At 40.8% G+C, this 10,739-nt stretch overlaps 1 protein-coding gene across 2 annotated transcripts in view; it reads left to right on the top strand.

Annotated features, from left to right (window-relative positions):
• Positions 1–7,991, top strand: part of MCEE (methylmalonyl CoA epimerase) — a 9,982-nt gene extending 1,991 nt beyond the window's left edge. Inside the window, exons 2-3 of one of the 2 annotated variants that reach the window (XM_010843247.1) lie at positions 4,635–4,969; positions 7,562–7,991. In XM_010843247.1, the coding sequence (XP_010841549.1) occupies positions 4,635–4,969; positions 7,562–7,714 (488 nt within the window). In that variant the 3' untranslated portion in view covers positions 7,715–7,991. The remainder of the gene's footprint in view (positions 1–4,634; positions 4,970–7,561) is intronic. The other variant, XM_010843248.1, reaches the window with a different exon arrangement.
• The last annotated feature ends 2,748 nt before the right edge of the window (positions 7,992–10,739 follow it).

Raw genomic sequence — 10,739 nt, 5'->3', positions numbered from 1 at the left:
GGAGGGGGGGCTCGCGGGAAGGGAGGCCGGGGCATGAAAAGGCCGCGTGTGGTCAGCACACCTGGGTCTGCTGCGGTCTGCCCCCGAGGCACGTTCCTTGGCTGCTGTCAGCGCCTTTAGAGCTTCCCAGGGACGCGTCGGGTTAGCCTGGGGATTTCCTTCTGTGTTTGCTTCCCTGGTGGCTCAGAGGTTAAAGTGTCCGCCTGCAATGCGGGAGACCTGGGTTCAATCCCTGGGTCGGGAAGATCCCCTGGAGAAGGAAATGGCAACCCACTACAGTATTCTTGCCTGGAGAATCCCATGGACAGAGGAGCCTGGTGGGCTACAGTGCACGGGGTCGCAAAGAGTCGGACACGACTGAGCGACTTCACTTTCACTTTCTTTCAAACTTTGCGTTTGACGGTCAGCAATTCTCTGTGTGGTCCCGGAGGCGGGGTCGTCCGGCTAAGGGACAGCCAGGCCGAGCCAGACGAAAATGTGGTAAATGGCAGAGGGACAGTGAGAGACGGGGGAGGAACCAGAAGAAGCACTGAAAACGCAGGCTGAACTCCCGGTCCACTCTGGAAGGTCAGTTGTGTAAAGAATATGGAAGGTGTGTGCCTTCTTCCCACGTACCCTAAGATATTCGCGATCTTGTTTAAAGCCAGGGAAGAAAGCAGCAGACGAATGTGGAAGGTTTCTTGAGTTCTCTATACCACCATTAAAAAAGAAACAAAACCTCTCAAGTTCTCTGACATCCCAGTTCATCTACTTTCTCCTCTTTTTTTTTTTCTTCATCCTTCATCAGGGGTAGCTATTTCTCTTAATCTGAAATTCCCTGATGGGAACGAGTTACCAAGTGGTGATATCTCAGAGTTACTCCTGAACATACGTGACAAATACTTAAGCTGAGCACCTTCAAAAAGTGTTCAAGGGCATGAACCCTAAATAATGTTAGGTTTCTCTCGTAGAAAATGCTGTCTTGAAACTTACAGTTGAAGTCCTTTAAAGCCCCGTCTCTAACTGAACAAGTACTTTATTGATCACTGTTTTTGGCTCCCAGGTGGCTCAGTGGTGAAGAATCTGCCTGCCAAGCAGGAGACGCAGATTCCATCCCTGGGTTCGGAAGATCCCCTGGAGAAGAAAAGGGCAACCCGCTCCAGTATTCTTGCCTGGAGAATTCTGTGGACAGAGGAGCCTGGCGGGCTGCAGTCTATGGGGTTGCAAAGAGTCGGACACGACTTACTTAGCGTCTAAACAACAACAACATAGTCTTTCTTACAGTCAGAAAATGTCTTACACATCTATCATTGCAAGTCACCAAATCTAAGAGATGAGCCCTATACAAAGTGCACTGTAATAGTTGTAACTGTTTCAGCCCTGGATCAGTTGTTTTTTTTTTTTTTCCAAGGTAAACATTTTATTTTTCTACCTTAGTTGCTTATGGGGGTAAAAATAAAACGTCATTAGGGAGAAGCACAGATGAACTATTTATGGAGATGAGGAAAATTCACAATGGCTTGAACGTCTGTGAGCTAAGTATACTAGCACAAGTTCACTAAAGCAAAGCAATTCATAGCAGAACAAAACAAGCAGGAAAAAAAAAAGCCATACAGATTTTGAAAAATAGCATCTATGAAAAAGTCTATGGGAAAATAAAAGGAAATTAACCAATGATGACATCAAGCATCTTTAATGAGATGAGCCAAACTGCACACGTTGGGCCTAAAGGATGTGTGTGCATGCTTGTTGCTAAATTGTGTCTGACTCTTTGCGACCCCATGGGGCCCGCCAGGCTCCTCTGTCCGTGGGATTCTCCAGGCAAGAATACCGGAGTGGGTTGCCATTGCCTTCTCCCCTGGATCAGTTTAAAGAGGTGATATATACATGAAAAAATACTTACAAAACAGTCATCTCATCTCTTAGAAAGCTATTTCTTAGAAAATAGATATTATTCATAGGATTTACCCTAACAATATTAGAAACTGAGAATCAAAGAATGGTAAAGAAGGACTTCCCTGGTAGTCCAGTGGTTAAGTCTTCATGCTCCCAATGCACGGGTCATGAGTTTGGTTCCTAGTTGGGGAACTAGCATCCCACATGCCACACAGCTCAGCTAAAAAAAATGGTACATAATGTTAGTAGAATGGGAAAATTAAACATCATGGTTGAACAATATCAACTTTGTTGTCAGACAGACCTGGACTTGAGACCCAGCTTTGCCACTCAGGGTGACCTGGAAGAAAATCAGACCAGTTTTTTTTTTTTTTTCTCCCCCTCTAAGTGGGAAGATTATTAAAGTACTCTCTTGAACTATGACTATTCTCTCTAATTTATGGCCATCAAAACTAATAGGCAGATCTGGACCACCTCACGGTGCACTCCTGTTTCAGAATTTGTGATCACCATTTGCTTAGGCAAGATTGTGTGGTAGTATTGTTGCATAACTCTAATGTTAAGATAACCTGTAGGTCTTTATTGGGAGAAAGGTCAAATCAGCGAGGTGTTAAACCATGGGATCTGTCCGGGTGAAAGATCCCAGCGGTGTGGAGAAGGCATAGAGACTGGGCCATTTCTGCACTCTGACCGATGATTTTCTTGGTTGTTAGCATTTTTAAAATTCACTGTGCCCTTCATATGGCTCCTTGGTCTCCACAGAACCCTGCTTGCCACTGAACCAGCAGTCACTGTGTGTCATTAACAATAAGAATGGCCAAATTTATTGTTTGCCAGTTATATATGTCTTGCGCTAGTAGTATATTTACATCAAATACCTAATTTTTACAAGACACTAGCAAGGCAGATATTTAGCAGGTAGGACCAGTATTTTTTTTTAAACTAAAATAAAAGAGAAAAGATTAGAACACATCCCATCTAGTAAGGATTAGGTATTCTTTTTATGAAATTTGCTTTAAATGGTATATTTATGTGTGTACTGGCTTGGAGCACAATTGAATTTCATGGTGATACACTGAGTCCAAAGAACTGGAGTCTCCAAGGAGAACACGAGCACCAGTTGGGACAGTGTGTGGAGAAGACACAGAGCAAGATGACGTCAGTAGTGGATGTCTGTCCCCCATGGCCAGCAGGTCTATCTCCCTGTGGCTAGGGCAGAACGCTTTGCCTGTACACACTCCCCTTTGCCACAGTGCCACAGTACAAGGAACCTTGTCCCCTCCCTGCGGAGGACAGGTGTGACTGTCACACTTTAAGCAGAAACAAAGGAGTAGTCATTGATCCTGAGTGAGGGAGAGGCCCCACAAGGTGATAAGAGTGACTCAGGCTGTGGGCTCTGTGTCACTTGGTGAAGCATTCCAGGCCCAGGCCCCTCCCCTTGAGGCTGAGGAGACTGGCTTCCCGACAAGAAAGACCATACAGTCCTCAATCAAATCAAATGGTGCCACTTTAATTTCCCTGTTAATCAAAAATTTTAGTAAAGGGAAATTATTAATAATTTTAGGTTAGCCGAAGCTCTGTGATACTAGGTACTATTTAAAGTGTTTTTCATTAAAAACTAACAACTCTTTGTTTAAGTTATGTGTTCTTGGGATTTCCCTGGTGGTCCAGTGGCTAAGACTCCAAGCTTCCAATGCAAAGAGCTCAGGTTTGAACCCTGGTCTGGGAACTAGATCTCACATGCTGCAACTATGAAAGGTCCCGCATGCTATAACTAAGACCTGGTGCAGCCTAATAAATAAAAATAAAATGCATGTTCTTCAATTTGCTATTTCATACTTGTTTATTAAGTGGTATAGTTTTGCAAGATTATATTTAGACCTCATACTTACATGTGATTTTCATTCTTGTGGGGAGTCCAGCTCTTAAAGTCCAGTGTTTGGGGAAGAACACATTGCAGGCTGCTTCTATTTCCAGATGCAAATTTTCTTCACATTTAGAGGCATTTCTGCTTCTAGTCTTTCAAAATTATAAAAAGAACAATTAAACTCACTCAGAGAAAGTTCTCATAGATTTAAGTACCCTCTTGATCTTTGCCTGTTTTTTCCCCTAATGAGATATTTTCTTTAGTTGATAATCATCCAAATAAAGTACACATTAAAAGGTACTTATAGTTATGACTTTCATTAACTTACTACAGAATATAAGACAAAAAAATTGGTTGTAGGTAGAGAAGAAAATTCCTTGCTCTCATCGTTAAATGCATGTCATTTCACTGTTACATTCAAACTTATGCTTTATGAAATACAGAGAGTAACAAATGAATGTTTGTGATATGCAGCTTTCCTTTAAGTGTTATTGGTAAATATAAATTATTATGAAAAATGTCACCCTTTGTCCTGAATCTAAAAAGCACAGAAGGGAATTCCCTGGTGTCCCAGTGGTTAGGACTCTGTGCTTTCACTGCCAAGACTGTGAGTTCAGTCCCCAGTTAGGGAACTAAGATCCCAAAAGCCGCATGGTGCAGCCAAAAACAAAGCAACGGTGAATAAAAAGTTCAGAATTAGCCTTTTAATTCCAGACAGTTATTTCAGAGCAAGATGAATAATTCTGATGTACGTTTTTCATTTATCTCCTCTGATTTAATTTCCCTAATTAAAAAGAATGAGTAAATAATTTTTACATGTATTTTTAAAAATTAATTTTAGAAAAACATCAATTCTCAAAAGAGGGATGTCAATGGCAGTTCAATTTTTCAGGGCTTTTCCCCAGACTTCGGACTCCAGTTTCAACAGTAAGAACTTCCGCGTCACTGTCCTCACATCCAGGGGCTGGCCCTGTATGGAACCTGGGTCGACTCAACCATGTTGCAGTTGCAGTGCCAGACTTGGAAAAGGCCAGAGCATTTTACAAAAATGTTCTGGGGGCTGAGGTGGGTGAGCCGGTCCCTCTTCCAGAGCATGGAGTGTCCGTCGTTTTTGTCAACCTGGGAAACACCAAGATGGAGCTGCTGCACCCACTGGGAAGTGACAGTCCAATTGCAGGATTCCTAAAGAAAAACAAGGCTGGAGGGATGCACCATGTCTGCATTGAGGTATTTAGTTACTTTAATCCTTGGTGTTGTAAATTTCTCTTTTAAAATGTCTTTTATGTTTTTTAAATTTCTTCAATTTGGTTTGATCTCCTTGCAGTCCATGGGACTCTCAAGAGTCTTTTCTAGCATCCAGGTTCGAATGCATCAATTCTTCAGCATTCAGCCTTCTTTATGGTCCAACTCTCATGTCTGTACATGACTACTGGAAAAAATCATAGTAATATTGGTCCTCTTCAAAGATGGATCGATAGATATAGTCTCTTTCCCTCTAGAAGACTGCAAATCATAATGAAAATATGTCTCACTGAAGTTTGGATTTAACTGTCACTATCCACTGAAGTTGGAGAAGGCGATGGCACCCCACTCCAGTACTCTTGCCTGGAAAATCCCATGGATGGAGGAGCCTGGTGGGCTGCAGTCCACGAGGTCTCGAAGAGTCAGACACGACTGAGCGACTTCACTTCCACTTTTCACTTTCATGCATTGGAGAAGGAAATGGCAGCCCACTCTAGTGTTCTTGCCTGGAGAATCCCAGGGACGGGGGAGCCTGGTGGGCTGCTGTCTATGGGGTCGCACAGAGTCGGACACGACTGAAGCGACTTAGCAGCAGCAGCAGCATCCACTGAAGTTGGCCAAAACAGGTTTGCGTTCTTGCTATGGTATTTACTGATCATGTGCACCTTCTGTGCAGTAGGAATACACTGTTTTCCTTGTCACAAGGCAATTAGAAGAAGCAAGTGACAAGACTTTATAAAGTAAGAATTTCCATATACATGCTAAGTATTATAATTATTTTCTACCTTTAAAATTTTAATAACTTGACCTGTATTACAAAGGCAATACATATTCAATTACCGACTGTGATTTCTCACATCTTCTCAGTTGCATCTGCTAACAATTTCTGGGGAAAAAAAATGTTAGACAAGAACAGTCTCTTTAGAGAGGCTTTATCCATAAATGTTCATGTTCTGAAAACTTGCTTTTGGAATATCAGCAGTATTAATTATGCTTTGATTTACATTATTTTGGTAGGATAGGTCTCTTGATTTTAAAAATGACATAATTAATAGTTAGGCTTCATTCTCAGTCCAGGAAAGAGGGAGTTTGGATTCCAGCGTGAACACAAGTATTTATTCAGTTCACATTGCAAACATATTAGAGAACCTACTGCATATCCTCCACCGAGTGCTTGTGTTCAGAAAGAATGTACTCTGTTTGAAGAAATTATAGTTTATTTTTAGTAACATTTGGTATCCTCATCCATTGTTCAACCAGTTTTAAAAGGCAGTATGTAATCCTTGGCTCTTTGAAAATAAGTCTGTATAAATGTGAAATTTGTTAAGTCTATATTTGTTTACATGGATGTTATCCTCTCTGGGGCTTTGTATTTTTTTTAATTGTTTGTGAAGCTGTTAGATCATTAAACTCCAGGGTGATGTAGAACTGCCTCAGAATGTAGGGATTCTTACTATCCTTTTCTATCTACTTACTGGGTTCCCAGTCTAGGAGGATGACTTTCTAAGACAGGTACGTGTTAAGTCGCTCAATTGCATCTGACTCTTTGTGACCCTATGGACTGTAGTCCTCCAGGACCCTCTGTCCATGACATTCTCCAGGCAAGAATGCTGGAGTAGGTTGTCATGTCCTTCTCCAGGGGATCTTCCTGGACGCAAGGATCAAACCTGTGTCTCTTATGTCTCCTGCATTGGCAGGTGGGTTCTTTATGCTAACACCACCTGAGAAGCCCTCAGAAATGAGAAAAACCACTCTTCCATCAAGTATTTAGAAACACATTTGATCCTTTCTAGACTACCAATAAATATGAAGAAAATAGAAATGGCTTAGAAGAGATTTGCAAAATTATACATGTCTGGATTTTTCAAGAATGGTGAAAGATATTTTGGTGACAGTTTAATAGTGATTTTCATGTATATGAAGTTCTGATCTCAAAAGTAATAACCGGTTATTTCCTTGGTAGTCCAGTGGTTAAGAATCCACACTTCCAGTGCAAGGGGCACAGGTTTGATCCCTGGTCATGGGACTAAAATCCCACATGTCATACTGCATGGCCAAAATAAAAGTAATAATCAGACAGTTTGGCAGATGGGCGGTTTGGAGATCAGGGAGGCACTCATATCTGTTGAATACCTTCTACAAACTGTGCTCAGAGCTTCTCATCTGTTATCTCATTTTGAACTCTTAGCTATATATATGGTGGACCTCATCTCTCTCTTGTAAATGAGGAAGCCAAGACTCTTAGGAAAAATAACTTGTGAAGAATCATCAATAGTGCTGCAACAAGAACATGCCATGAAGTGAAGCAGACATCATTTAGGTCCTATGTTTACTAATGGAGAAAATGTTTACTAATGGAGAGAGAAATGTTTACTAATGGAGAAAATGCTTAAGCACTATGGTTGCTCACCTAGGAAAATTTAGCAAACTCTCATTTTTGTGATGGTTAAAGAATGGTTCTGCCCAAAGGCAGAGGAGTTAGACACACGTTTGCAAAGTTTCTTCTATGTCTTACGATACTATAGTTTGGTATTTTTATGATCTCAGATGTGTTCTTGTTTATTTCCTTTTCTCAAGGTGGATAATATAAATGTGGCTGTGATGGATTTGAAAGAAAAGAAGATTCGTATTTTAAGTGAAGAGGCCAAAATAGGAGCACATGGAAAACCAGTGATCTTTCTCCATCCTAGTGACTGTGGTGGAGTCCTTGTGGAATTGGAGCAAGCCTAATGAATAATTCACAAGAAACTGATCACCCTGAAAAAGCCTTATCACAGGGTGCTTCAACATCGAGTCTTTCACTGCTTCTGTCACTTAGAAGTCAGAACTAAATTACAGAAAGAGATTTTTTTAATTACATGTGTGTATATACATGGATACACACACAAAATATTTGCTGATTATGTTGGATTCTTTTTTCTTGATTTGGAGAAAACTTTGACTACTGAATACTTCTGGAATATTATTAAAGTCATATTCAGAGAAATAAATTATTCCTGTTCTGAAATGGGGTTGAGTACAGTGTGTCTGCTGTGTGTAAAGAGGGGCAGGATGGAGGCATAGAGAACACCTGACAGCCACATGGCTATATATCTGGGACAAAGGGCTTTCTAAAGATGTTTTAGAGAATTTTTTTAGAGCAAACTGTTTAAGGATAAAGTGTTGACCTCAGAATTTTTGTTCTTCTGTAGCAGTGCATGTTCACAGGCTCTTTATTTTGGGGGCTAGTGCTAGATTATAAACAGGAAGTTTTGTGGCAAACTTGGTGCCTAATATAGTGGGTACATAGGTGATTTTTTTTTAGTCAGTAGACATAGAAAATTAGAAATATCAAAGGAATATTTCATCCAAAGATGGGCACAGTAAAGTACAGAAGTGATAATGACCTAATAGAAGCAGAAGAGATCAAGAAGAGATAGAAAGAATACACTGAAGAACTGTACAAAAAAGATCTTAATGACCCCCGATAACCACAATGGTGTAGTCTCTCACTCAGAACCAGTCATCCTACATTGTGAATTCAGAGCCAGTCATCCTGGATTGTAAAGTCGACAAGTGGGCCTTAGGAAGCACTAAGCACTTTATTTTTAGCCAATAAAGCTTAGTGGAGGGGATGAAATTCCAGCAGTTATTTAGAATCCTAAAGCATGCTATTAAAGTACTGCACTCAAAATGTCAGCAAATTTGGAAAACCTGGCAGTGGCCACAGGATTGGGAAAGGTTAATCCTCATCCCAGTCCCCAAGAAGGTCAGTACTAAAGAATGTTCAAAACCACCAGACAATTGTACTCATCTCCCATGCTAGTAAGGTTATGCTCAAAACCCTCCAAACTAGGCTTCAGCATTATGTGAAGAACATCCAAATATTCAAGCTAGATTTAGAAAAGGCAGAGGAACCAGAGATCAAATTGCCAACATTCGCTGGATCATAGAGAAAGCAAGGGAATTCCAGAAAAACGTCTACTTATGTTTCATTGACTATGCTAAAGCCTTTGACTGTGTGGATCACAACAAACTGTGGAAAACTCTTATTTTAAGAGATGGGAATACCAGACTATCTTACCTGTCTCCACATACAGAGAAACTTGTATGCGGGTCAAGAGCCAACAGTTAGAACCTTGTATGAAACAACTGACTGGTTCAGGACTGAGAAAGGAGTACGGCAAGGCTGTTTTTGTTGTCGCCCTGTTTATTTAACTTATGTGCAGAGCACATCATGAGAAATGCAAGGCTGGATGAGTTATAAGCTGAAATCAAGATTGTCAGGAAAAATTTCAACAACTTCAGATATGTGGATGATACCACTCTAATGGCAGGAAGCGAAGAGGAACTAAAGACCCTCCTGATGAGGGCAAAGGAGGACAGTGAAAAAGCCGGCTTAAAACTCAACATTAAAAACACTAAGACCATGGTATCCAGTCCCATCACTTCATGGCAAATAGAAGGGGAAAAGGTGTAAGCAGTGACAGATTTCCTCTTGTTGGGCTCTGAAATCTCTGTGGATGGTGACTGCAGCCATGAAATTAGAAGCCTATTGCTTCTTGGCAGGAAAGCGATGACAAACCTAGACAGTGTGTTAAAAAACAAAGACATCACTTTACCAACAAAGGTCTGTATAGTTAAGGCTATGGTATTTCCAGTAGTCATGTACAGATGTGAGAACTAGACAATAAAGAAGGCAGAGCACTGAAGAACTGATGTTTTTGAGTTGTGGTTCTGGAGAAGACTCTTGAGAGTCCCTTGGACAGCAAGGAGATCAAACCTGAACATTCACTGGAAGGACTGTTGCTGAAGCTGAAGTTCCATTACTTTGGCCACCTGATGTGAAGAGCCAACTCATTGGAAAAGACCCTGATGCTGGGAAATATCAAAGGCGAAAAGAGAAGGGGCGACTGTAGAAGAGATGGTTAGAGAGCATCACCGACTCAGTGGACATGAGTCTGAGCAAACTCAGTGTTCCTGAAAATTACATTATTTAATTTTCTTCTGGCAGAGTTATATTCCATTGTGTACATGGGTCTCTTTTTCTTTATCCATTTATCTCCCCACTGACAATATGTTTACTTCCATTTTTTGGCTATTGTAAAGTGTAGTCCAGTGCAAACTCAGTTGCATGTGCGTTTCAAAATGTTGTCTTCTTTTCAAATATTCCTTGGAGTGCTTCTGCAGGATCTTATAGTAGCTTTATTTTTATTTTTTTAAGGCAGTTCCATTTTCATCTCTGTACTATTTTTATCTTTTACCTGCTACAAGCACCATAAATGGGTTCCATTGTCTCTGCATTTTCACTGTTTCTTCTCTGCAGAATGTTCACAATGGCCTTTCACATTGGTGCAGAGTGATCCCTCATTATACTCTTGACTCACACATCTCTCATAGATCACGATGTTCAGCAACTTGGGTTTTTTTTTAAAACAGTGTGACGAGAATTTACAGTTGAAAGTATTTTTCTTGAAAGTGTGCCAACTTTTAACTTGTTTTGATGGGATTCCCTTGAAAATTTTTTAAGGTCATGTAAAAGATGCTTACTCCTTGGAAGGAAAGTTATGACCAACCTAGATAGCATATTCAAAAGCAGAGACATCACTTTGCCAGCAAAGGTTCATCTAGTCAAGGCTATGGTTTTTTCTGTGGTCATGTATGGATGTGAGAGTTGGACTGTGAAGAAGGCTGAGTGCCGAAGAATTGATGCTTTTGAACTGTGGTGTTAGAGAAGACTCTTGAGAGTCCCTTGGACTGCAAGGAGATCCAACCA

Source organism: Bison bison, unplaced genomic scaffold (genome assembly GCF_000754665.1).
Source record: "Bison bison bison isolate TAMUID 2011002044 unplaced genomic scaffold, Bison_UMD1.0 scf7180017864181, whole genome shotgun sequence".
Classification (NCBI taxonomy): Eukaryota; Metazoa; Chordata; class Mammalia; order Artiodactyla; family Bovidae; genus Bison; species Bison bison.
The sequence above is the reverse complement of the archived record's forward strand: the minus strand, read 5'-3'. Positions and strand labels throughout refer to the sequence as shown.